General features: G+C 40.1%; 1 protein-coding gene and 1 long non-coding RNA gene across 10 annotated transcripts in view; one reads left to right on the top strand and one right to left on the bottom strand.

Moving 5' to 3' along the window:
- ATG13 (autophagy related 13) overlaps positions 1-18,095 on the top strand; it is a 28,364-nt gene extending 10,269 nt beyond the window's left edge. The window contains exons 5-18 of one of the 6 annotated variants that reach the window (XM_072422020.1): positions 946-992; positions 2,001-2,141; positions 2,455-2,495; positions 3,115-3,211; positions 3,475-3,573; positions 5,712-5,802; positions 6,110-6,208; positions 10,219-10,329; positions 11,837-11,964; positions 12,040-12,160; positions 14,398-14,475; positions 15,652-15,759; positions 15,878-16,003; positions 16,594-18,095. In XM_072422020.1, coding sequence (XP_072278121.1) covers positions 946-992; positions 2,001-2,141; positions 2,455-2,495; positions 3,115-3,211; positions 3,475-3,573; positions 5,712-5,802; positions 6,110-6,208; positions 10,219-10,329; positions 11,837-11,964; positions 12,040-12,160; positions 14,398-14,475; positions 15,652-15,759; positions 15,878-16,003; positions 16,594-16,671 — 1,365 coding nt within the window. In that variant the 3' untranslated portion in view covers positions 16,672-18,095. The remainder of the gene's footprint in view (positions 1-945; positions 993-2,000; positions 2,142-2,454; positions 2,496-3,114; positions 3,212-3,474; positions 3,574-5,711; positions 5,803-6,109; positions 6,209-10,218; positions 10,330-11,836; positions 11,965-12,039; positions 12,161-14,397; positions 14,476-15,651; positions 15,760-15,877; positions 16,004-16,593) is intronic. The other 5 variants (XM_072422022.1, XM_072422021.1, XM_072422023.1 and 2 more) reach the window with 5 other exon arrangements.
- On the bottom strand, positions 140-27,288 carry LOC140338027 (uncharacterized). 4 transcript variants are annotated; one of them, XR_011922169.1, is made up of 6 exons: positions 27,134-27,288; positions 21,062-21,534; positions 20,413-20,504; positions 19,382-19,441; positions 11,584-16,000; positions 140-975 (listed from the first exon to the last, which is right to left on the bottom strand). It is a non-coding gene; the product is annotated as an uncharacterized lncRNA (long non-coding RNA). The 4 variants fall into 4 exon arrangements; XR_011922168.1 differs by having other exon boundaries at positions 11,584-11,730; positions 19,378-19,441; positions 20,413-21,534; XR_011922166.1 differs by having other exon boundaries at positions 20,413-21,534.
- Positions 27,289-27,625: the final 337 nt, after the last annotated feature.

The raw sequence follows: 27,625 nt of genomic DNA, 5'->3' as shown, positions 1-27,625 counted from the left end.
TTTCTTCAATTTGTGTCTCATATGTCCCCCCTCCCGGACACTGCAGATCACAGTGGGAGGATTTGAGCAACAGGTAGTACTGTCAATTTAGAAATCCTTATTGGCTTTTGAACCAGCAGTGACAACAGTAATAGTCACATACCTTGCAACATTTATTTTTATTTCACTGCAGTCCAAGCAAGTACAGCTCACATGAGAGTAGCAACTCCGCTTTTAATTCTAGAGCAGTGCAGTATTATTGTCACTGCACACAGACTGTCCTCTTTGCATTGACCTGAGGAAGCAATGGAGATCTGCCACATGTTTCCTAATCCTTCATCAATATTAGGACAGTATTATATCAGGATAAGAAAAATATATTTAAATACTGTAAGGAGGCTGTTGGAACTATGGGAGGCATGTTTATAGAATAAGAGATATTTCCTATAACTAACTAGAAATGAATTTGTGCAGTGTAGGGCTTTACCCAGTGTAATGTTATACAGCACAATATGTAGTACTTCTTAATACATATTTGTTGTTTTGTGAAAATAAAGTTGTCTACTACAATCTCTCTCGTAAAGCTCGATACTGTGAAAATCTCATGTGTGTTATTCCAGTAGCAGAAAAGATAAAATACAGGGTACTTTTATAAGTTAAATCCGTGGTCACTAAATCTCAAAGCTCAAAGGCCAGAGCTCTGTAAATCCAAGCTCTGTACAACAATATTCAGAGAACACCTTTGACGCTTTTAAATGCATGCAGAGTATTTTATTTTAATATTGAAATGTCTTTTAAACAGCATGGTTCAGGTTAAGTTTGTTTAATGGTGATCTTCAGTTTTTTCTTCTCTTCAGCTGCAGAGGAGAGAGTTGAGGTCCCTGTATGGTGAGGTTATAAATCCTCAACCTATCCAGGGATCCTTCTCCCGCTGAAATATTAATAATACTTCTTCATGTGTTTCAGGGCGATTCCATGGAGCTTGAAGTGTGGTGTCTGGAAATGAATGAAAAGTTAGTGACATTTTTTTTCTTTTGGGAAAAGACATTTGAAGAGTCTTGTCATTTCATTTTAGAGTGACCTTTTCAATGTATTATTGCATTGTCTCCTGCAGTGTGTACGTCCTTCAGTGTCTCTCTTGGGTAGAATACATCTGAAATGTCAATTTTGATGACTAATAACGGTACATTCTGCAATCCAGCTATATTCTAAGCTGTGTTCTCCTAAGGAAACCAAAACCTGAACTCAGGGCATAAATAAGACTTCTGTATGGAGGCAAAATTTCATGCTGGATTACTGTATACATCTGGAAGGAATACACAATGCAAAACACATATCAAATAAGAATATATTCTGCTTATTCAAAAATTCAGATTTAAGCGAAACTCCAGGTTCAGTCACTGCTGTTCTCCCAGCTTGTGCAGACTGACTGGTCCTGTATCCACCCTCATCAGGAATCCTGTAATGGATGGCTGTGCTTTTGGAGACAAAGCTCCACAATTTAAAAAGGACCCTAGCCCATGTTATCCAAAATGTGAAAATAATGGCTGTAGCTACACAATTCCATATACAATATATATTTTGGATATTTTAGGAAAATTGCTTTGTTGGAGCTGCCAACATTTTACCTGGACAGGTAATAGAGTTCATCTGTTGTGCCACCTGCTGGTAAAATTACAGTACAACTATGAAATAGTTGTTTTGGTGGCTGGTGTACACAATAAGCCTGATTTATTAAAGCTCTCCAAGGCTGGAGAGGTTACACTTTCATCAGTGAAGCTGGATGATCCAGCAAACCTGGAATGGATCTGGTCCAGAGTTCAAAACATTTGCTAACAAATAGCAAACAACTTTTAGAAAATCCTTTCCAGGTTTGCTGGATCACCCTGCTTCATTGATGAAATGTATTCTCTCCAGCCTTGGAAAGCTTTATTAAATCAGGGCCAGTTTGTTAACGGATATTTTTTTTATTTTGGATCCCTGATGACCTTTATCACTTATTGGAGTTATTTACATTTTAGATGTGACCGGGATATAAAAGTCTCCTATACTGTGTATAATCGGCTATCTCTTCTACTGAAGTCCTTACTGGCCGTCACAAGGGTGACACCAGCCTACAGGCTGTCCAGGAAGCAGGGTCATGAATATGTCATTCTGTACAGGTATGTATATCAGCCCTAAGATTAGCTGTAAGGTCTATTCATACCTGTGCACTTTTCTTACTAATGTTCTTCCATCATCGAACATATTAGAACATGAATAAAATAATAACATGCATTGTATGTTTTCAATGCATATAACAGTACGTGCTTGTTTTCCTAATAAAAAGGACAGCTACACCATCCCAACCCTTTTGTTAAGGTTACAGTGCAGCCTTATAAGGATTTTTGTATAGTGTGCTAGCATTAGGCATTGTATAGGTATTAAGATAGTATTTTATAAAGATAACATTTTTTTTTAATTTTTTTTTTGCAGGATATATTTTGGAGATGTTCAGCTTTTGGGTCTTAAAGAAGGTAAAATATAAAATGTTATGGGACATTTACAAGATAGGAATAAGGAGTCATATAATACTAACTGTTAATTATAAATAGACTATAATCGAAGATCAAGATTTACTCATGTTTGCTTTCCATTAGCCAAATATTGCTGGGTAGGCCAAGGTCTTACTGTATCCAGATTCCCCCCCCCCCCCAAATATATAATTGCCCTGAATCTGTGCATATTATGTGGGATTTTAAATTATGGCGAATGCAATAGGCTAAGCTGGAGCATACAGAAGTGAGCAGAAACGCCCAGGTAGGCAGGAAAAAAGTTACGAATCATGACACAAGGATTCTACTTTGGAGTATCCTAAGACTAGTTCAGCTACACTTTAAATTAGAAGTGAGATCGGTACTGGTCACTGAGATTCATAATGGTAACATTTATATTTTATGAAGTAGCACACCCTGATCATTTATCACTTTATCCCATTAAAACTGAGAAAATAAGTAATACTTAGAAAGCATGTGATGGCTTCTACAATTTTTTCTCTTGGACTCAAAAACTAAATTAAGACAGGAACTTGTACCAATCAGTGTGCACAAGTGCATACAAATACCTTTCCTATTTTCACCATATACTTTGTTCCAGGTTTCCAGGCGGTACGTGTTGGGACAGTGGGGACCCCAATAGGGACGCTGACCCTGACTTGTGCTTACAGAACTAATCTGGCTTTCATGTCTACTCGGTAAGCCCAGTCCTCTGGTATGAGGGCCTTTATTAAAAGATCGGTGTTGTTTTCAGTGTACACTCACATCCTCCTACGGATCAGCCCAGAACAGTGTCATATGTTAAAGGGGTGGACGATCCTCCATATTGTTTTCTGCAGGTTCTTTGCCTTTGTCATATCCTCTTTGCCCATCTGTCTCCTGCCCTGGTGGGGTTGGGTGATCTTCACAAATGCAGAGACAGGTAGCTTAATAACATATCAATGTGTTTATTGCATTTCAGGCAGTTTGAGAGGACTCAGCCCATCATGGGGATTATTATTGATCACTTTGTTGACCGACCTTTCCCCAGCTCCTCACACATGCATCCCTGCAACTACAGGTGAGGACACAGGTAGCATGCACACGGATCACCTAGAAACACAGAGGTTCCCGGACTAAAGGCCTTCCCTGCAGAGCTCGACAAAATTTACAATACTGTGGGTTTATTTCCATATTTGAAATGTGACATTTAAAGAAAATTTGACTTAGTTTCTTAAATTCTGGAATCCTGGCTGATATGTTTCCCATTCTCATGTCTGCTGCAAAGTGACAAGGCCTTATTATATTGTGTTGTATATGCATGAAAATACAGCAGGCATTGCATATACTATCTAAACTAAGCTGTGAAATATCTTATGTGATCATAATTTGTGTTAATCCTATTTACTCGGAGCTAGTAACAGCTCTCCTTACTGGCCTCTGTAATGTCAGTGACTCTTTGTGATTTGACATATTTATGTCTTATGAATGTTTAGCAAAAATGGCTGCTCTCACTGCAAAATTTCAGTAGGCCTGGTATCCCAACTCCAGCTAAACCTTTTTCAGTTTTGGATAGTGGGAAAAGCTCTCCAAAACAGACAAATTGGAAAAAATTGGGGAAAAAGGCGGTCTCGTCTTTGTGTGGGCCTAGTGATACCCATTTCTTTTTCTTGTGTCATAGAGACAGAAAAGATGAGATGATCTGCAATGGGTTCAGACACCAAATGTCTAATGTTTCCCCCACTATCCAAAAATGTGTTTTTCCAGTTTTATCTCAAGTTGGGCTTTTAATACAAAAATCTGGTTCCTCACCTGAAGTATTGTAGGATCATTGTTGGTGTTTATCACTGGGGTTGTACCCACAGCTGGGTCAGCTTTTTCACTGCTTTTTAATTTGTTAATTTGTTCTGACTGAATGTTTTATAAACCGATAATTTACTGCATTGTCACCTACCATCAAGGTCCCCCAAAATTAAAAATGTTTTGAAGGATTAAAGTGGAAAGTGTAGCCATTCCACCTGCCTCTCACCAACCCCCTAAATCCTACCAGATATTTTCTGTTAAAAAAAAAATCCTTTACATTCCTGCAACCTACTGGTCTTGATGTTTCATGGCCACTTCCTCTTGGTCCTTTGGTGAGAGGACATCTTCCAGGATTGGTACTGATGTAATGATGTCTCATGAGCAGACCTGGAATAAAGATGCTCCTCGCTTAATTATCAGGTTTATACCTTAGACCTGGTTGTTAAGTGAGTTTGTCGTTAAGCAAGGAGCATAAGATAAACCCAGTCTGCAGTGCTGCAAGCATGCAGCACCTGTCAGTGAAAAGCTCACTGACAGTCTGCAGAGGAGGAAGTCAGGGGGACCCGAGGAGACAGAAGAAGAGATGGCGCATGGATGTACACTGTACAGTTGTGTACGGTGTGCTCGTCAGGGGAGTCGGTCATAAACAGGCGGGTGCTCAGTAAACAGGTAAGTCATAAAACGTGGAATACCTGTACGATACGGGGAGCCTACATAATGACAATAATTGAATGTCCTTCTGCCTGGAGAGGACTTTTATCGCTGGATCAAGGAAGGGGCCTTAGATGAATTTGAAATTCATATATACAGGTGATTCTATCGTGCAGTTGACTCCCTTTTAGGCTGCATCAAGCTGCTTTTGACATGAACAGAAGCCCATATACACAAGCTCCAAAAAGTTTATGGATGGGTTTTAAAAACACCTTAAAGAGAAACTAAACTGAAAACAGCCGGGAGTGTCCTGCATCGGGTCCCGCGTTGTCCCGGTAACTGTCCCGAAGCTGGCGCTCCGGGTGTCGCCATCTTTTTGACATTTAAAAAGAAAAAAAAAAGGTGTTGCACTTAATTAAAAATTATGTATATTTTATATATATATATATATATATATATATATATATATATATTTTAGGTATGCTTTAAGCAGTAGCAGGTCTTCTCAGAACACCAGATTACAGACCGCAAAGCAGGACAGTGCGATCTACAGCTATACCTGGATGAAACACAGAAACCTCCAAATAGTTAGACCCTTCTGCATGTGTTTCAAGTCTTAGGCTTGTTCAGTTTTTGAGTGCCCCTTAACCTGTAACCGATGTTGGTAATGATAACTCTCTACCATTAACTCTAATAGGTATATGTTTTGACCTTTAACCAATCCAGAATTTAATTCCTTGTGCATTTTGTAATATTTGTTACCAGGGGGACTGAGGAGCAGGGAATCGCATACCCTACTGTGGAGGATTCTCAGGATGTCTGCACTACGTCCTTCTCGACATCACCCCCTTCGCAGGTGAGCATGGGACTTCTGTGATTTGCAGCACAAACCTTCTAGTGCCACTGATGCTTCCCTAATGCAAATCTACTTCCTGCTCAGTGAAGCAGAGATCCATGTTTGAGCTATTGCTCTGACTGGCCCTCCTGTGTACAGCTCGTGTACGGTAATGGATGGGGAACGTGTAGAAGTAGGTTATCACTTTTCATATGGGAGATGTATAACTAGCTGTCAATAGATGAAGTTAAGGTAGTCCTGTACCTGCACTGATATCTTTCTTTTCTGCTGTCTCTTTGTTTTCTCTGTCTGTGCTTGCTGTGTGTAGTGTGTGTTTACTTTCAGCAAGGCACAAGGTCAGGCAGCTAATACTGTGGTGACCGACTCACACAGAGTCCTGACAATGGGACTGGCCTTCTCACACCAAGTGAGTTCAACAGCGGCATGTACAGTGTGTGTGTGTGTGTGTATCAGCTGTGTTAGAAGAACCCTCCTAAAGTGACTGTCCTAAAAACAAACTAAAGGGCTATATGCAAAGATATATATACTGCCCTCTCATTTTGCTCACATCATTGACCGCAGCAGTAGTAAGAAGAAAATGGCCACTGATAGGATCAGATTACTGGTACTCATCTGTTAAGGGGTTCAATCTACTGGCACCTACATCACTAATATGTCCTACACTTATTTTACATAGAGTACCAATTTATCAAGAGCAATTGGGGCCTCTTATCAGGCATGTGGATGATGAAGGAGCCTTGCTTAGTTGCAGAACATTATTCTATTTTATGTAATCATGTTAGTAGGGTGGATTTTAGCTTTGCACAGTCTGCTAGTACTTTAGCACTGAATTTTACACATGTTTATGCACCATGGAGTCATGAAAACACCTTTAGATATAACTTTTCATTTTGGTATGGTGTGCAATGGAAACATTTTACATCACTCATACCAATGTAGAGGATCGGCAGCCAAACCACGAAGCACAGCAGGGCACAAGAATTCCATTTCTGGACACCTCAGCATCAGAATTTTTTTGCCGAATGATTTCTCTTTACTGCTGCAGAAGTCCGGGGCCAATCTGCGGTAGAGGCTAGTATCTACTTTTTGTCTTTGCATTGAGCTATTTAGTTTACATTTTTGTTTTAGCAACTGAGTAATTTAGGCAATTTATCATTTTCCTGTACTTACAGACACATTTATACCAAAATAACCTTTTATGCCGAAAAACGAATTTATCCTAATTTCCTTATTACTCACTTCCCAGTGTGTGAATGCATTATTCCCTTAAAAATAGTTTCCGAATCATTTCCCGAGATAAAGTTCCCAGTAAAAACCTTTCAACTAACATCTTGTAGCTGCCCATGATTGGTTGTTTTTGAGCATGCTAAACCTGCTAGTTGTGGCTTTCTATTCCCTGTGAGAGTGTCCTTTATTTATTTTTTTCTTGTTATAGTTTATTAACTATTGTGGAGGTGCAGCCTCTCTACTTATTATAACATTCGTAGTAAGAAATAGAATATCTGTTTGTCATATGCAAAGCGAGATTTAATAAATAATAAAAAATATATATATATGTATGTGTGTGTATTTATATATATATATATATATATATATATATATATATATATATATATATATATATATATACACACACACACACACCTAACATCACAAAGAACTGTGCTTTCCTTTACCTACATTAAACTAAAAGTACCTAACCATCTATAGGTCAGAATGTGGTTAGGACTGTGATATGTGCCAGATACAACGATACCAACGTTAATAATGGGCTTTCAGTATAAACAGAAAATCTCTCAGAAAGGAAATGGGAAAGAGGAAGCTCTGTGCAATATCAAAACTGGCCAGCCACAGCAAGAACAGCTTTCCATTGCAGAGTGTTTACTATGCTTCTTAAAACATATCAGATGAAAAGTCAGATTGTAGAAGGAAGAAATCTAATTGCTGAAGACAGGCCAGATCCAGGGTAATAATGGCCAAACACTTTGTATGGAGAGCCTTTTTTATATATAGGTGATAACTGAATACTTATGCAGCAGCTTACTGGAATTCTTAGGTGCATTTCAATTTTGCAGATAATTCCAAGGAGTTGTTCTTGTGTGGCTGTCTTCAGTATAGGCTGCCTCACATAGAAACATATACTTTTCAATCCTATACATATCTTAGTCTCTCCTATCTATTTGGCATATTTAATGGAGTTTTGTTCTTTATCTGGATGGTGAAATACATGAAATGTCAATGTAGCAAGATGGGTAATGTTTCTTTGTTTGACTATGAAATGCCAGCAGTCATATAGGTCTGAGCCCAAAATTCTGACAAAGAGTTATCTCTGCTGAAATCAGTCAGTGAATAATTGAACAACCTTGCGCCCATTCAAAAGTTTGAAGTTAATTAGTTATTATGAATTACTTTAATTCATTTACTAAATAAAGTAATACATTTTAAAGTGATGTAATAAAGAAACTAAAACTGTTGTTAACTTATCTTCTAAAACAGTGGTCCCCAACCCCCGGGGCGCGGACTGGTGCTGGTCCATGGCTGGTGAGTTGGGGGCTGGAAATGACAGGAGGCAGAAGCAGCGGGAACGCCGGCGGCCCTCCTTACACTGCTGTAATGCTAGTGACGGTGTGACAGCGGGAGTGTGGACTGCTCTCCTCACACTGCTTACACAGGAGCTGCTGAGAATAGCACAGTAGTGTAAGCTGTACATATACTGGGCCATGGCAAAATTTCATTCTATGTTACCAGGCCCTGCTATAAGAAAGGTTTGGGACCACTGGTCTAGAACACCCAGGGAGCCCTGAAAGTCCAGGTGCTCTATTGTGGAAATATTAGCTTCAGCTTTGCTGATTTTAGGGTTCACCATGTCTCCTTATTGGTGTAGCAGTGAGATAGGTGGCTTTAAAAACCAATGTGATGGAGTGTAAGGGAGTTGGCTAAAGCATTGTATGTAGTACAGGTGCACTTTAGTACTGGCTTTGTTTAGACTGAGCGTTTAAAATCCTTTTTTTTTTTTTTTTTTTTGCAGATAATTATTTTTTTTATAGAATAAGTCTGATTGTTTTTGATTTATAATTATAAAATTGTGCAAATTATTTAATTGTGCTTGTGAGAGGTTCTCTAATAACTTGACTGGTGTAAAATGGCAAATTGAATAATGGCAGAAAATGTATTTGACGTTGTAGTGCAGTGTGCTTGAGTTCTAACTATATTGATCAGACTGTGGCTTCTTTAGCATCCTTTAAAAGCTTTATCAGTGGAATAATAAAAGAGAACTGTGTGACTTTGTATTTCAGAGAACAAAATATTTTTAGAGTTACAGGTGCATTTGAAGCATAAATTTGGTTATTAAGTAGAGCTGTCACCCTCCCCTTCCTGCCTGCCAGCTGAAACCAACATCTCTCCTACACTTTTTCTTTAACGGGTTTGGGTGTCCTTCTAAGTGGCCGGTCAATCCATTTCAAATTACATCCTTGGCCAAGGGATAAAGGTGTGTGATGTAAAGGCACTGAGCTCTGCCCGAGCAGTCATAAGGAGCCTCTGCTGTACACAGATCTCGCTCTACGTTGTGATTGTAATCAAGACCGGACCAGCACAAACTGCTGTTACTGATGAAAGTCTAAACCTATTTAAGGCAAGGCATTTCAGATGTGTATGTTTCAGGGAATAGTAAGCAAATCGGGCAATAGCTGTATTTAACAATAACCTAGTAGCCATTTTTAACTTTTGATGTTAAAATACTAGAGCAGACACTAAAAAAAATGCACACCACTTTTTCTGATTATTAAGCAGAAAATACCATTCTATAATCTAACGTGCTTAGTAGTGTGTGTGTGTGTGTGTGTGTGTGTGTGTGTGTGTGTGTATAAAAATTCATGAACATGAGAAATTTTGGCTAACAAAGACTACTTCACTTCACCTTAAACAGTTCAGTATTGGGTGGGGAATGATTAGTCCTGTTTAAGTGTAAAGATATGACTGCCGGTGCTGTGCATTTCTCTGGTTATTTCTGATTGTAAATGTCAGAGCTGAGTGTCATTGCCTTTATTAGGCATCCACTGGACACACTGACCGTAATAACGGCAGCAGTGGAGTGAAGGATGCTGGGAATGTCATAGCGGCAGATGCTGGGACATGGGGCAGGTATACATTTTAGGTCAGGCATATTCATTATCTGTTACCCAAAACTACATTAGATTTAAGTGAAAGTCTTGCAGTTCTGGCTTTTTTTTAGTTACAGCTGCTGCACAGTAGCGTGAGTTGTGAGCTATGTGCACAGTAAGTAAGAACACAACTTACATTACTGGAATGAGCAGGGCACCTGGGAGGGTGTTAAGTGCTTATTAATCTTGGATAGAATGCAATTGTACCATCTCTTTATTTCTTCCTTCCTCCTTTCTCTGTCTCACTGTCTAGCTATACAGCTCTCGCCTTTCTTATCAGCCGACTGTCCTTGGAACAGGATCCTCTGAGCCGTGCTACCCAGTGGCATTAGCTGCTGGAGTGAGCGCTACCCTTCCACACCAGGTAGTCCTCTGCGGAGGGAAGGGACACACTGCGTGCATGGGGGGTAGTGGATGGGCACCTCCATGCCTGCCTTTGTATTAGCAAAGATGTAAGGGATGTTTTAATTATGCAAACAATAGAATGCAAAGGGTATGTGGTACTAAAGCTATAATCCTTCTTTAATATGATATAAATCTTATATTTGGTTATCGTAACATTTTTCAATCTTTTTTTCTTTATTGCTTTATCACTAGTCATTACTCTGTGATAAAGTATGTAGGTTGCTACCACCATCACTAAAGTACTTGTTTAGTCACCGACTTTGGACAAGTATATAGATTTGTTGACTTTACTTTTGACTTTCTTTATCAAGCTACATACACACGTAAGATGATTCTCGTCCAATAATCGCCTCAGGGCTGATATCGACAAGAATCTGACATGCGTAAAACGCTTGTCGTTCATGGATGCATCTTGGCGGATCTACAAACGATTGTAATGGAAGTGAAGAGGAGAAAGTGCAGTGGGGTGCCGCTCCGTCGTTCTCCCCCCTTCCTCTCCTCTCCATAGACCAGAATGGCACTGTATGCTCGTTCATGTGTAAATAAAGCACTGTACATTTTACCCACAGCAACCAGACTTCGGGCTACTTACATTAAAATTTGTTTTGAATTTTATATGCCTATCTACCTAGAAGGATGGGATCTGATTGGTGTTTGTGAATATTACATAACATCCTGAGGTATCATACCATACCTGATTATACAGAACGGTAGAATGGCTGCAAAATATTAGTAAAAATATTCTAAACATTTAGGCTGCAAAACGTGCTGGGAACTGCTGATGAAGCACAAATTTAAATATCAGGTACATGAAAACAAAAGTAAGTTTTCTTTAGAAGGCAGCCACAGTATAAAAGCCTGTTCTCTGCCAGTTGTTTCCAGAGTGGGACTTTTGGATCTCTGTATACAAACAGTGGTCTGTCTGCAGAGGACCAACACACCCACTTCTGATACCTATGCTCTAAACTTATGACCTCTGCTAATTGGTAGACTCTAGTTCTGACCCAGCAGGGGGCAGCAGTCTTTGTCAGAAATGTAAGACCTTATCTTACCTTTATTAAAAAAGTGCTTCTGTTGGAGAGCTTTAGCATCAGCTGCCCTGACTGTTTAGGTAAATCTCCTTAGTAGAAATAAAAACAATATGACAAAATGTACATTATTTCCCTGCTGTCTAAATGATTTTAAAGCAAAACTAAAACCTTTTTGTACTCGCCTGTTCCTGTCCCACCATCTTCTTTTCTTTCTTGATTCAATCTTTGGTTACTTGAAACAAAATCCAGTCCAGGGCGAGCCAGGATCAGGCAGGTGAGAAAGCTGATTGCAGAAGGGATATTGCCTGTCTCTTTCTGCAAAAAAAGCCCTGCCTGATAGCAGGTTTTAAAAAGTGGAACTTTTAGTTCTAGTACTAGTTGTAAAGTTTTCACACATAATTAAAGCGTTATTTTAACTCTGGGATCTCTCTGTAGATGATGGTACCAGGGAAGGAGGGTGGATTGCCCAACATCACTGCCCAGCCTGCACATGGTACTCAAGCTGAACATGACCGGCTCCACCTAACCTCACCATCAAATGTAACACTCACCACTTCCAGCAGGTAAATTATCACCCTACAGGTTAACATAAGTGGTAAATTCACACATTGTGCTTATTCTGGTCTTTTCTTCCACAGTGAAGAAGCAGACACCCCATCAGGTAGCAACACAGCTGGCCGCGGCAGTTCACCAAACAAAACCCCTCACATCCTCTTCACTCGCAAAGTAGGGGCCTTCGTAGACAAGCCCTCCCCTCAAGTGAGTAGAGTAGTATGTTCTGTGTCACTGTTTTCAATAAACCTTAATGTCAGATCTTCTATCTTTCTCTTAACAATGCACACACAATTTACCTGCCAAAGAATTTTTATTTCCACTCAGCCAGTCTTGTGATCTGCACAGCTTGGTCTTGATTTAAAAACAGAAAGCTGCCTGCCCTATTTTCTGGGTCATCTTTACAGCTTCTTGCCTTCTAATTTGATTTGCAGAATGAGGAAGTGGATTTGTTATGCAGTGAGCAGATTAGAATTTAAATTATAGCTGGAATAAAATACAACATGTGTTATATACAGGGTCCTGGCTTCTAAACATATTTTGTGCTCTTAGGTATGCAGCGTCTCTTGGCTCTACCATTGAACTGTCATAGCTCTTTGTGTATATATACAGTTAGAACACAATGAATTTTAAATGAAACAACTCAGATGCAGTTGAACTGCAGACTTTCAGCTTTAAATCAATGGGTTGAACAAAAAGATTGCATACAAATCTGAGGAACTAAAACTTTTTTTACACAGTCACTTCATTTCAGGGGCTCAAAAGTAATTGGACAATTGACTCAAAGGCTATTTTATGGGCTGGTGTGGGCAATTCCTTCGTTATGTCATTATCAATTAGGCAGATAAAAGGCCTGGGGGGGGGGGGTGCTTGTATGTGGAAGGTTTTGCTGTGAACAGACAATATGCGGTCAAAGGAGCTCTCCATGCAGGTGAAACAAGCCATCCTTAAGCTGCAAAAAACAGAAAAAACCCATCCGAGAAATTGCTACAATATTAGGAGTGGCAAAATCTACAGTTTGGTACATCATGAGAAATAAACAAAGCACTGGTGAACTCAGCAATACCAAAAGACATGGACGTCCACGGAAGACAACAGTGGTGGATGATCACAGAATCATTTCCATGGTGAAGAGAAACTCCTTCACAACAGCCAACCAAGTGAACAACACTCTCCAGGAAGTAGGCGTATCGATATCCAAGTCTACCATAAAGAGAACACTGCATGAAAGTAAATACAGAGGGTGCATTGCAAGGTGCAAGCCACCCTTAAGCCTCAAGAATAGGAAGGCGAGATTGGACTTTGCTAAAAACCTCTAAAAAAGCCAGCACAGTTCTGGAAAAACATTCTTTGGACAGATGAAACCAAGATCAACCTTTACCAGAATGATGGCAATAGAGAAGAGTGTGGAAGAACGGAGAAGGTGTGGAAGAACTCATGATCCAAAGCATACCACATCATCTGTAAAATATGGCGGAGGCAGTGTGATGGCTTGGGCGTGCATGGCTGCCATGGCACTGGGACACTAGTGTTTATCCATGATGTGACACAGGACAGAAGCAGCCGTATGAATTCTGAGGTGTTCAGAGACATACTGTCTGCTCAAATCCAGCTAAATGCAGTCACATTGATTGGGGGGCATTTCATAATACAGATGGACAATGACCCAAAACATACAGCCAAAGCAACCCAGGAGTTTATTAAAGCCAAGAAGTGGAATATTCTTGAATGGCCAAGTCAGTCACCTGATCTGAACCCAATTGAGCATGCATTTCACTTGTTGAAGACTAAACATCGGACAGAAAGGCCAACAAACAGCAACTGAAAGCCGCTGCAGTAAAGGCCTGGCAGAGCATTAAAAAGAGGAAACCCAGCATCCGGTGATGTCCATTAATTCAAGACTATAGGCTGTCATTGCCAGCAGAGGGTTTTCAACCAAGTATTAGAAATTAACATTTTATTTTCAGCTTTTTATTTTTGTCCAAATAATTTTGAGCCCCTGAAATGAAGTGATTGTGTTAAAAAAACGCTTTAGTGAAATTTTTTGTTCAACCCACTGAATTAAAGCTGAAAGTCTGCAGTTCAACTGCATCTGAGTTGTTTCATTTACAATTAATTGTGGTAATGTACAGAACCAAAATTAGAAAAAAAAGTTGTCTCTGTCCAAATATTTGTGGACCTAACTGTAGGCTGATCCTGGGAACAGGGAATAGACATACTCCAAGTGTATCATGTCATGTGATTAAAATAGGTGTTGTTTCCAGAAATTACCCTGTAAGTCTTTAGATCTAGTCCTGCTCCCTATGTAAGTCCCCCCAATAAACAGGTTACTATTGAAAGGATTATTACAGGGTATTGTAGTAATGATCCTGGTAGTAATGATCCTGCCTGTAGTGAATTGATTAATGCTGGATGACCCAAGATGGCATTGTTCCTGTTTACAGGTCACCTATGCCAGCACTGATATTCCTTTTGCCGTGTTTGCACCCAAGCTAGCCGACCTAGAGGAGAATGACCCCATGGTAAGTACCCATTGCTTAAACAATAAAGTACGACACAAGGTGCGCTTATTTATATCCTTGGCCCTTCCTCTTGTGAAAATCACCATCCTTCTTCAACATACCTCAACACTTCAGTTTAAGGGAAATTCTTATAGGATGTGGCTGCTCAGTATTTCCCAAGGTCTCACCAGATTGACAGCAATGTCACCCTCACTTTTAGGGAAGTCTACAGGTACTAGGTACACTTTGTTAAAGGGGAGTGTAGGGTAGACATTTCCAGTGTATCATGTATTATGCTGCAAAGAAATAAAAACAAATATAAAGAAAAACAAAAAAAGCAGTAAAATGATAGCTAAGGGGAAGGGAGGAGTTAGGACTGGCAAGTGATTGAATAGAAACAAAAAAAGAATCAGAAATAAAAAAATTACATACAAAGGAAGCTATGTCAACACGTATCTCTCTATATTCTATATAGCAGTGTTTATAAACACAGTGCCCGAAGGTCCGAACAACTAGTTCCGATGATGGGGTTAACAATGACATTAAATGGTCCAAATGTTACATTTTAAATTCTCTAAACAAGAACATAAACGAATGAACCCTCTGCCAACAAGTCTTTATATTTGTTGCGTCCATAATCATGCCAATAACTTGTATCTTGCCTCGTAAGGCTTCAATAACATAGCTGCTAGTATACCGAAAAGGGGACAATAATGATATTCTTTCTCCTGTTTGGGACAGGTGTTAAGGATGTAAGAAGGTCCATTTTTAACAGCATTTACTGTAATAGGTGCTGTGTGCAAGTCAGTGGCTAGAAAATGTGGGGAGGAGATGGACAGTGGGGTAAAAGGACTGGGTGTATTACAGTATTGATCAACTTTATAGTATGCTCTTTCTCCGCAACAGTAAAGATAATGTTTAAAAGGCCCTTCTAAGGCTTATTTGTGGAAAAAAAAGTTTGTCTGTCAAAAACAATGGGAATGCTTGCAAATATAGGGTGGAACCTGATTGTTGGTTGTTATAAAAATAAACAAATTGTCCTCATTTTCTTTTCTCAAGTTTTGATAAATCCATCACATAGACTTCCAGTGGACCTCATTTACCAGTCTATTTGAACAGCTTCTTGTTTAAATGTGGAAATGGAGATAGATTCACTCTCTGACAATATTAGAGTTGAACACTTTCTTTCTTTTCTAGGTGGTCTATCCCGACAGTCCCGAGGAGGTGTCACCGGATGCTCGGAGCTTGCACAGCTCCTGCTCCAGCAGTGAGGTACCGCAGGATGACTTTGTGATGGTGGATTTTGTAAGTGTTACCAATATGGCTCATTACCACAACATGGTCCTTAACATGTGCGTCTGGTGTCCAAAGATTCTGCAGTGCATGTTTGTGTCTATATTACAGATCCTCTTTTCTTTCTCAGCGTCCAGCCTTTTCTAAAGATGATTTACCCATGGATGTTGGAACTTTCTACCGGGAGTTTCAGAACCCGCCTCAGCTTAGTAGCCTCTCCATAGACATTGCTGTGCAGTCAATGGCAGAAGATCTGGTGAGTACATTATACAAGTCACTAATATTTCTGAAAAATGGTGGATGTACCACCTAATTTTATTGAGGGATGGATATGTAACTGAAAAGACCAGAATGGATTTATGTGGTTTCAGTCGTACAAGGATCTTCTGTGAGTTCAGCCTGCCAACATTATAATATTGATTACAGCAATGTGACTGCTTCATTTCTGAATATGCAAATATAGGGCAGCATGGTGGTTGAGAGGTTAGCACTCTGACCAATCTCAGTCAGGACACTAGCTGCAAGAAGTTTGCAGGTTCTCCCCGTGTTTTGCATGGGTTTTTTCCAGGTACTCCCGTTTCTTCCCACAAACCAAAAAACATGCAGTTAGGTTAATTGGCTTCCCCACAAAATTGACAATATGACATATGACTATGGTAGGGATATTAGACTGTAAGCCCCTTAGAGGCACAGCTCGTGACATGACTATGGACTTTGTACAGCGTTGTAGTTGCATAATATGTCAGCAAGTACATAAATACTGTGAAATAATAACTTAATATGTTTCATAAATAAGAAAGTCACATTCCATGTGCATTCATTTTCACTTTGTACTATTCCCCACAGGATTCCTTACCAGAGAAGCTGGCTATGCATGAGAAGAACATGGAGGAGTTCGATGCTTTTGTTGAATCTTTACAGTAAGGTGAAGGACTCTGACTTTGGGAGTTGGTTCTGGATAATTTTCCAATGCCTGACCCCACTGCTAAACTCCACTTCCTGCTGTGCCCTGTCGTGTAATTCATGAAGAAGCACCTACCTGTCTTCTGTAGGAGGATCCTAGCAGCACGGCTGCTCAGTTTTTTAAGTTGAGCGGTGCAACGTGCTTCCTTCAACAGGCTCTGTATATCGAAAAGACTCTTTCTAAAGCAAAGGCACAAGAACCAGGGCCCAGAGTTTTACTACTGGACAAGAAGGAAATACTAAAAGCCAGAAGATGGAGCTCTGTATGTTATGTTAGACCCTAGTTATCAGAAAACCTCTCTATCTGTGCAGTCTGTTCACTGCAAATATGATGTTGCAGACTGCCCTGCACCTTACATGTCCTATATGGATCAAGTGTATATTTACCATCTGCACTAGCACTACGTCTGCCCTCCTCTGCCCCTTGTCATCTGTTTTCTTTCTCAGGTATACCAGAAAAAAAGAATTCGTTTTTTTGTCTAATGATGATTACAACTTGTCGCGCACATAAACAATGACCCTTCAATTGACCTACTGTTTTTGTTTCACCTTGTAATTTGGGTCTGACTTTATGGGTACCCTTTGCTAATTGCCATATCCCTGTTGCCTGCAGCAAACTCATTAGAAGTTTTGGAAAGGCCAGTTTAACATGAAGAACAGAGACTGCTGTTTGCCCATCACTGCAGTGTTCACTCCACACTATGACATTCATAAAATGCAGGCTGAGGGTGAAGACTGCAGGTATATATCAGTCCTGTGTATAATGCTACAGAAAACACTGCACGATTAGAGGGGATTGTCATGTGATTGGGCTTTCATCTCCCAGTGCAAATCTGAATTGATTTTTTTTTTTTAACAAGCAACATGAACAGTTAATAGTTCAAAAACTTTGATAAATGTGATCCATTGTACTTGGAGGCTGCTGCCCCTTAGAGGTAGAAATGCTAACTACAGCCTAGCACTGTCATTACACTACCAATGCTGCCTGACTGCATGTGGCAGCACCAGTTCATCTCTGCCTGCTTTTCCTATACATTCAGCTTATTTTGTAAATTTCAAATATATATAATAAACACACTACATGCAATAATAAGAATTCCTAAACCACAGATAGCTTCATAATGGCGGCAGCAGAAAAGCCACCCCAGTGTGTACATAGATGTTAGAAAGCTGCCACGTACACTTTAGGGTAGAGATATCTGCAGCAGTTGGTTACCAGTCATGCACATCGGTAAGTTTTTTGTAGGAATCAGTGGAGAGTTAATGCTGCTACAATTCCCCTCCCAATATACCAATCACAGTGAGGGGAAATTCAGCACTGCTGTAATGAATGAAATGTAATTCAGATATGTATGATAAAAAATAAATCTATGTATTTACATGAATTCAGAGTTTCCTTTTTCCCCTGTACAGCCAGTTTTACACTACTCAGCATGGATGCATTAGCAAAGCAGTAGACTGATTAGGTCACTGTCTGCTCTCCCCTGATATGATCGCGTTCCTTGTCAGCACAGCTCATCGACTGGTTTCTGATAGAAGACTGTAAAAGGCAGCAATTTCAGGTTGGCTAAAAATTCAACTCAGTCAGCTCCGGCCTTAACCTGAGCGCTCATTGGTAATATGTCTGAGGGTGCTTTCCCATTCATTGCTTTGATAAGCTCTAGGGCTATGATTGAGCAAGGGCTGACCATGTAGCTGCTACCCCATAACAGCTAAAAGGTCTGCCTGTGTGATAACCCATCACAGTTCCTTCTGAAAGCATCCACAACTGAGTAACAAAACCTGTCGCCTGCAAGCATGTTAGGGAGAAGCACCCTTATACTCTGAAAACCATAAAAAGAGGACCAGATCGTAATACAACCATTACAACATTTTCCTTCTGCATCTAAAGTGAAGTTTTGTTTGATTATTCAATTTAAGAATTGATTTTTAGCTCTACTTCCATTTTTGGTGAAATTAATGTGTAGTACCAAATATTATCCACAAGATGGGGACCTTTCCTTCAAAAATAAGATTTTTATACAGTATGAACCAAGTTTTACAGCAGAACTAAACCTTACAATTATTTAATTGTGAGCAGACGGCACTATTATTAGTGTTTAGTATTCTAAAACTTTCCTGCCTGTAAGTAATATTCTCTTAAATGTACACTGAGCTGCACATGCACAGTTTTATGAATCATCCTGACCTAGCTGGTGGCTGGGAATGAATAAACTATGAGCATGCTCGGAAGTTACGTCTTTTTAGCTTGGCTAATCAAGATGCCCAAAGATCCTAAACTCAGAGGATTTTTCATAGCGCTCATTTTACTTTTAGATCTTATTTTCTCTCTACCCCTATGCGCTGTCATGTCTGTTAAGTGGCCAGGACAAGTGGCAATTCCCAATATGTTATCAATAAATTCCTCTTTTTTCTTTCCTAAATGTTTAAGCACCCTAAAAGACCACCCAGAACCTTAAGGGAATATGTCAGACCCTTAATATTGTTGCACACCCAGCAGGGTTCCTCTTCAATTACCCTTCTGAAGATCACTGCTCTCAGCTTCCAGTGGCCAGTAATGGGGAATAATATTGGTTGCTGCTACTCTCCAACCTTATAACCCTGGCTGCCCAGGCTCTGCCATTCCCTCTCTGTGCAGCGTCGTAATTCCCTCAAGAGTGGAAATACTTGCCTGAGGTTTTGAAGTTTGCATCCTTAATATCCCTGTAGGCTCTGGCCATGTCATAGGTTCCTGAAACATACAGAATGTGTCCTATGAATTGCAATCTGGATCTAGAAAACGTACATCTATAATCTATATTAGCCTTATTTAAAGCTGAACTCCGATATAAAAAATTATTGTCCAAACACATGAGCAGTGTGTGTTCTTACTGGAATGTTGGTGATCTTTGTGTATTTCTTCCAGATCTGTGCAGTCACCCAGTATAAAATATTGCCTCTGTGCAGGAGCTTCCTGTAATAGAGACCAGTCACTGCTTCCCTCTCTTCATGTGCAGAATGACTAGTCTTGCCACACCTCCATAATTTTTTACAGGCAACCTATTGTGGATGGACCTGTTAGGAATCTGCATTCATGGGTATTGCAGGGATCAGTACATCACCAACCTAAGAAGACATTACCGAGCTCATACCGTATATCCACGTCCACCCATGTCGTGGCTGTGGTTAGGGCTACAAATGCCATGGCTGACCATGAGACTACTGTAACTCTATCAGTTCCTTGAGTGCCTAGACTATGGCTCAAAATTATTATTGTTTTTGTTTTGTCAATTGTAAGATACACAATTTGCTAAATAAATGAATCAACGCATTACCCATTTCCCCAAGCAATGGGTAATCTACTAAAAATTATGCTCAGTACCCGGGACCTTGTGTATATCTGCCCACCACACCCTTCACATGGTAAATAACAGTTTATTTCATACAGGAGTAGAACATGGAAACCTCTCACTACACATTTTAGCTCATTTCTTTTCTGCTGAAAATAATAGCTCTCAACGCTCTGACAACTTTTTACATGGGTATTCTGTTCACTTTGGAGAGATTACTTCCTATTTCCTGTTGGGTGTCCAGGACGGGAAGCAAAATATCTCTAATGAGAAAAGACAACATAAATACCTAACCGGGATTTTGAAATCTCTGCATGATGTTATATAAACAGAGAAAAAAGACATTTACATATAATTTAAAACCTAATCTCACCTTGGCCAAGTGCTCCCAAATCTCCGGCTCTTCTTGCTCGATGCTGTTTATAACTGGTCTGGCTCCTTGTTCAAGGTTGGAAGAGAAGCCCCCTGTAATAAACAGATGTAGTCCAGAAATGATAACAGAGGTATAACGTGTCAATTGCAGCTATACTGCTGAGTGGTGTCCTGGCCTAAACATTTATGATGCATTAGCAGGTGCAGTAGAGAACACATAGCCAAACCAATTATATTGTGACTTCTACAGGCAGGTATGACATTTTTAGTTTAAATTGGATCTATCATCAAAACATAAACATTATGTAAAATTAGCCTTTTTATCAAAATATATTTAAATTTCTTGAATTTTATTTTTTGATAATTTTTTTATCCCTTGAATGAAGGGATGACACATTGTCCAATCCCACACATGTGCAGAGGAAGCTGCCCGCAGCCCCCTGGATATGTAATATAAGTATACCTGGAGGCTGCGGGTTGCTTCTTCTGCACAATCCAGATGAAAGAATATGTAGAAAACTAAAGAACGTTTTAGCAGGCGTTAAAATTGGTATTCTCACAACTAAATTATGGGGGGCATTCTTCCTATTGGGAACCAATGCAAATAGCAGTTCTACTATTCATTAATTACACCAATTTTTCCCTGACACCTGAATATTCTTTTAGTCATCCAGTGATGTCGTCAATTGGATGACTGGGATATAACAGAGAGACCCAGAAAGAAGAAGGATTCGTTGGGTGCAGCATATTCAATGATCGAAGGCCTTAATAAAAGAAAAAAGGTAAGTAAATGTTTTTTTTTTTAATTTTAAGTTCTGCTTTAAATGAGACTGCAAGAGGAAAGTTTGGCGCACCTAAAAGACCAGTGCACATATGCCAAAGAAGATCTAGGGGACAGTCTCTGTATAGAATATTTCCTGACCTCTATAAACTCACTTTACCTGTACCTCCATGCAGCTCTTTAATGGGTCACCAACACTGATTAACTCAATACCAAATGTCAGGGAGCAAGAAGTTGTGAAAGAAGGCTCAAAATGCCTCTGGGAGGTGAGGGTCCATGGTTTCTGGGCTATCCTTTGCAAACCACTGTCACGTTGCTCTATGTAGGGCCCCGGCCACCAACCTTTTAACAAAAGAAGAAAAAAAAAACATTGCTCATTGAGGGGAAAAAATATGATATAGTGTATGGCTCTCTTTACTTTAAAAATATTTCTCTAATGGGGTTTACACCTGACAACTAATATTTGTAACCTTCCTGCAAGCGGTAGTAAGCAAACCTAATGCTGACAAGTCTAAATAACTGTTTGTGTCCACCTCTAATGGCTGTACAATGGAGTACAAGCAAACCTCAAAAAAAGCAGCCAAACAAGGGATTAGAGACTCTCATTTTGGCCAGGTGTAAGAAAGCCTTGAAAAGGAATTATAATAATACAAAAATGCAAAATAAAATAATATAAGCTATAGTCCGTTCTTATTATACAACATTTAGTTTCAACTCACAAAGCTAATACACCAGGAGGAGCTCTCTAAGAATGACAGGTATTTCCAGCCAAGCTGGGAAATGTCAGATATGCTGTCAGACTGTCCTGCTGATCTATCAGCCAATCTCAGGCCAGTGATGAATTCTGATAACACTGAATAACGCTTTGTGTCCCCCCATAGCTGTGTCATAATGAGGGCAAGTAAGGCTTTGAAATGATCATAGGAAGCTTGTTGACTTCCAGGCCCAGAACTCAGATGTAGCGTTCTGTAAGAGTGGACAAAAAAGGGAATAGGGACTCTCAATTCTCGCAAGGGGTCAGAAAGCCTTGAAAAATGAATTATAATCATAAAAAAGTGCAAAATTAAATAAAATAAGCTATCGTCTGTTCATATAATACAACATTATAGGCTCAGCTCACAAAGCTAATACGCCAGGAGGAGATCTCTAAATATGACAGTTATTGTATTGCATTGTATATGCCAGCCAAGTTGGAAAATGTCAGTTACGCCGTCAGACTTTCCTGCTTATCTATCAGCCAATCACAGGCTAGTGATGTCAGCATCCTCTGCTGATGTCATCACAGCAGGACAGCCTGCTGATCTATCAGCCAATCCCAGGCTAGTGATGTCAGCATCCTCTGTGATGTCATCACAGTCATCACAGCAGGACAGCTAACTGATCTATCAGCCAATCACAGGGTAGTGATGTCAGCATCCTCTGCTGATGTCATCACAGCAGGACAGCCTGCTCATCTATCAGCCAATCACAGGCTAGTGATGTCAGCATCCTCTGTGATGTCATCACAGCCTGACTTTAAAAAGGGTGATCTGCTCAGCAAGTCTCATACCCTCGCAGACTCTCTCAGAGATAAGAACTCTTCTTGCCTTTGCTCTCTCTTGTTGACAATCGCTCTTAGCAATGTTCAGATTTGCTTTGCAAGGCACCGGCCCGGATGGGTCTCTGACACTGAGCTCTGCTATTATCGTCCCATGCATGAAAGAAATGATTAAGCGGAGGGAATTTTCACAACTGATCGACGACATAAAACTGGCCATGGAAGAACTTAACAACCAACCAAGTGTGATTAAAAAAATCACCATTTATGATTTTCTCTGCAAAGTTGCCACCGCCAGGGAAGACGCAGAAGACTTGCTGACTCGGGACTTCATCCCCCTGACTCTCATGGACATGGTTGAAGCGCAGACATATAGGCGCCAGGAAGATGTGTATTATCCAGCCAGTCGGCTGATGTATCATCTGGCAGGACTGTATCCTGACTATGCCATTGAACAGATCCTGACCACTGATTATCCCTTTCTTCCGCTGTATGTCATTGAGATACTCAGAGCAGTCACTACGCGTGGCAATATGAGTACAGCTACCATGAATACCTTGCTGTCTGCTTTGAACTCAGATATGGACAATTCACCGAGCAATGACATTCGAAAAGAATGCTGCTGGATTATCATGAACTGTATCACGGCCGTTTCTACCAGACTGGAGAGGGAACAGAAAACCATTTGGAACCAACTGATGACAACACTACCTATCCTTTCCAACTGGAGGGATGTTTGCTCTGATGACCCGGTGGTGGAGACAATAAGAGGAACAATTGCGCTACTGATTGCATTCCTGAAGAAGGACATTGAGTTCGTGGAACAACAGGCAGAGATACTGACAGCAGAGAATCGAGCTGAAATAAAGAAGCGCATTTATACTGAATGCCCATACTTTGATCCGGAGCTTCTGTTAATAAGTGGAAAACATCACAAGAAGTTTGTTAAAGAATATGCTCAGGCCTTCGCCGATACAAAAGCTCGCAATCAGCTCTTTATTCTCATGAGACCTTTACTTCAGTCTCAGAATACATATAACAGACTGACAGCTATCTCTTTATTCACTGAGCTCATGACCTACCCTGGCTGTTTAAGTGAAATACAGGTGAAGTCCATCATATGGGGAATAATAGACATGGACAACGTAAGCGACGTTAAAACACGTTCCCGCTTCGTAAACTTGATCAACACTTTGTTTCACTTCCATCCAGCCCAAGCCGACATGTACAAACACAAACTGGCTGAATTCCTCCTTCACACAGTCACTGTAAACAGCGAAAGGGTAATAATGAAAACTTTACAATTACTTATCAGGATTTTGCCACTTCTAAAAGGCTACAAGACATCACAGCAGATAATCAGTGCAATTGGCATCCTATTCCACCATGAAAATACTAAAATACAACTTTTAACAACAAGACTGTTTGAAGAAGCTGTGAAAAGATGTCGATCTTACCCATTTAGTAAGATCCAAAGAGAAGTTACAGAAAACTTACTGGGCATCATCCTGAAACTGCACAGCAGCGATGCCAGAGTGTCGGCAGCGGCGCTACAATGTGCCCGCCAGAGCCTCCCTCACCTGTGCTGGAAGCCAAGAGTGTCCAAGACAGACAACATCGAGGACATCTACCGAGTCCTGGCAGAAATAGACCTTTTAAAGCCACTGGTGTTTCAGGCCGTCAGCAGAATAACCGAAGGGACTGATGGAAAGGCCATCAATAAGCACCTCAACGTTGTGCAAGACTGCCTGCCATTCTCCGCTATGTCACAGACAGATATTAAATCTGTACTGAATGACCTGGATAGAGGTTGATTCATATTATATTATGCATTTAGCTATATCTAACCCTTACCAAAAGAATTTTAAATATTTATAGGTAGACTGTTACCCTGCACATCTATTAGAGTCTATTGCAGTGTTTCCCAGCCAATATTCCTGTTAATGGGGGTTCCTTGAGCACCGGGGAATTTGTGCTTCTCAGGTTAGTTTACCAATGATCTTTTTGGCTTTCTGTAAGGGTGACATTCATCCCAATGGCAAGCAATGTAAGGGGCATTCTTCCCACTGACCAACTTACTTATATACTGTGAGCTGTGGATATAGTAATTATAGAAGAGGTTTCCTGAAGATCTGCAAGTTGTTTCAAGGGTTCTTTCATGTTAAAAATGTTGAGAAAGTCTGGTCTACTGCATAAAAAATGTCATCCTTATGGTATACTTTCCAACCTTCTGCAACGGGTTACCATTTAGTACAAGGGTATGGGGTGTTACGTTGTAAGCTCATTTTGAACAAGGTCATCTCCTCCTCCTGTGTCATTGTATGTATTGGTCTGTCATTTGCCATGCCATTTTAATGTACATTGCATAATTTTTTGTCTCATAACATTTCAGGTTTGCTGGATCACCCAGGATCTGCTATGATAGTCCATCTTATCCAGTCTGGGAGAGCTTTAATAAATGAGCACCATTATATTTATTAAGATTGTGAACACAATCAACAAATTATCTTTTTTCATGAAAACAAGCATCTTCCTTATTATAAACTAACTTAAATAAACCCAACTAAATATTAACCCTATTCACATCCAGTAATCAATTTTGTTCCCTAGAAAATGGCAAGATCTCATGGTGGTAAAGATGGAATGTGAGTGACTTTGATTGGGGAGCTTTGATCAGCACTAGAGGTGAATGAGGACAAGTCTCCCCAATCTAGTCTAATGCTGAATGGCTGAGAAAAGAAAACCTCAGTTATCCGGAAACTAAACTTATGCAGAATGGGCCATTCCCCGTTGGTGCTGGATAACTGAGGTTCTACTGTATATAGTTTAGAGCAGGAACTTTACCATAGACTTGTGCTATTTCCCATCACAACCAGTATCCAATGGAAACACTGCCCACCTTGTACCTTAATGATTCATGGCCTAGCCTGTTGCTATGGTAACCAGCAAGCAATGTTTACCTCGGCTGTGGCTCTTGGGGAGAATTCTATTACACAACTTGGGCACACAGTTCTAAAATGTGACATACCTTGTATTAAATTACTCACTATCTCTATTTTTGTATTTTATTTAAAAAAAATGAAAATGTTATTGTGTTTTTGCTTATAAAATATTAATTGAATTATATCATTATTTTAGAATTATTAATAAATATTTTTATTGAAAATATAGAAATAATAAATAAACATAAAATCAACAAATTCTACTGCAGTATTGTAGTTGGTCCTCTTTCTATGATGAGCGGTCTTGACAACCAACTATGAGGGCCGGGGTGAGGTAACAGACATCCTGAGGGGTCTCTCTCAATATTGGGGGCCTAAATTTGGTTTCTGTAGAAGGGACAGAGCCGAGGTAAACCAATATTAAGTATTGAAAATGGTGCCCGGGGTTGTAGGTATTTGGTTTCTCAAGGGGTCATGTGACAAGCGACGTGCTCCCCTCTCTATGACTGTGGAGCACTGCATAGCTCCCAATGGTCCCAAATTCTGTCTCATATTCTCATATTTGTTAGAAAAGATTTGTTATCATCCTTTCCAATGACTAAAGACTGCATGATGCATAAACGAGCACTGTACATGCAGTGCACATGGAGGAGGGGGGGGGGGAGAAAGACAGAGCAGCACCCCGCTGCACTCTCTCCCCTTCACTTGCATTACAATCCTTTGTTGTCATTGTTCTTGGATCCGCCTGGGCGGTGGTTCTAGTAATGGACGACGAGCGCTGTACACATGCAAGATTTATGTCCGATTTCGGCCCTGAGCCGATTATTGGACAAGAACTATTGCACTGTGTACTCAGCCTTAGTCTTCCAGACACCAGCACTGAGCACCAACCTGATAAGAAGAGCCTGCTGGATCAGGACAATGGCCCATCTAGTCCAGCTCCTTTATCTCACAGTGGCACACATCTATAATAAGGAGGAAGCACATAACCATCAGGTCTAGTAAACTGTGATGGACTTTTCCTCCAGAATTGTGTCCAATTCCCACTTAAAGGCCTCTAGGCTAGATGCCATCACCACACTGCAGAATTACTGCCTTCATTTATTTCAGACATTGTCTCTAAGACAGAAAATAATCAACATATTCCTAGTTGTGTGCAGACAGCAAAAGAAAATAATAAATAATATTTATATCACACATTACAGGAATGCAGGGAGTTTTACTAAATGCAGGCCAATTGCATAGCAATGCAGCACATTGCACACATCTTTCTACAAGCACTGGGGACACCAATACACAGTTACAGAGTTCCTATTACATTTTGGGGTGGCTGGCATTGGTGATGGAGAAAAAGGTCATTAGGTTAGGTAACATAAAAATAGCAACATTTCCACCCAGGAAGGGATACAATACTACACAAGACAACACAAGCTCTGAAACTTAGAGGACATTGTCAACTTACTGCTCCAGGAGGAAAGGAATTCTACAAATTCTTCATAACAGCGTCATTAGGAGATTTTTGGTGGGACGAGCGAAGTCCATTGTTACTGTTAAACCAGGACGGACGTCAGGCAGTAACAGATCTTTCCATCGTCATACAGAGCTGTATAATGAAGTCAATCTGTAAAATAATAAATATATTTAAATTGATAAAAATGATCAATTATTATTTTATTATTACTTTTTATACCGGTATATTGCAATTGAAGTCATATAGTGAATGTGGGCATTAACTTTGCAAGCTTTGCACTGAGGGATTCTGCATCTCAACTGGCGTTTTACTATTGAATAGGGGCCATTCCCACCAAGCCAATAAATGTGATTGATGCACCTGCATAGTTCCACAGAGATCAGAAGTCTGTGATGAAGAGGTCAGAAGAATGTAAGTCATAGTATTCAGGGGCCAGGAGCATGTACCGTAGAGTGTGCAAGCGGCAGGAACATGTACCATACA

Source organism: Pyxicephalus adspersus, chromosome 9 (genome assembly GCF_032062135.1).
Source record: "Pyxicephalus adspersus chromosome 9, UCB_Pads_2.0, whole genome shotgun sequence".
In the NCBI taxonomy this organism is placed as follows: domain Eukaryota; kingdom Metazoa; phylum Chordata; class Amphibia; order Anura; family Pyxicephalidae; genus Pyxicephalus; species Pyxicephalus adspersus.
Note: the sequence above shows the minus strand (reverse complement) of the source record. Positions and strands in the feature narration are given on the sequence as shown.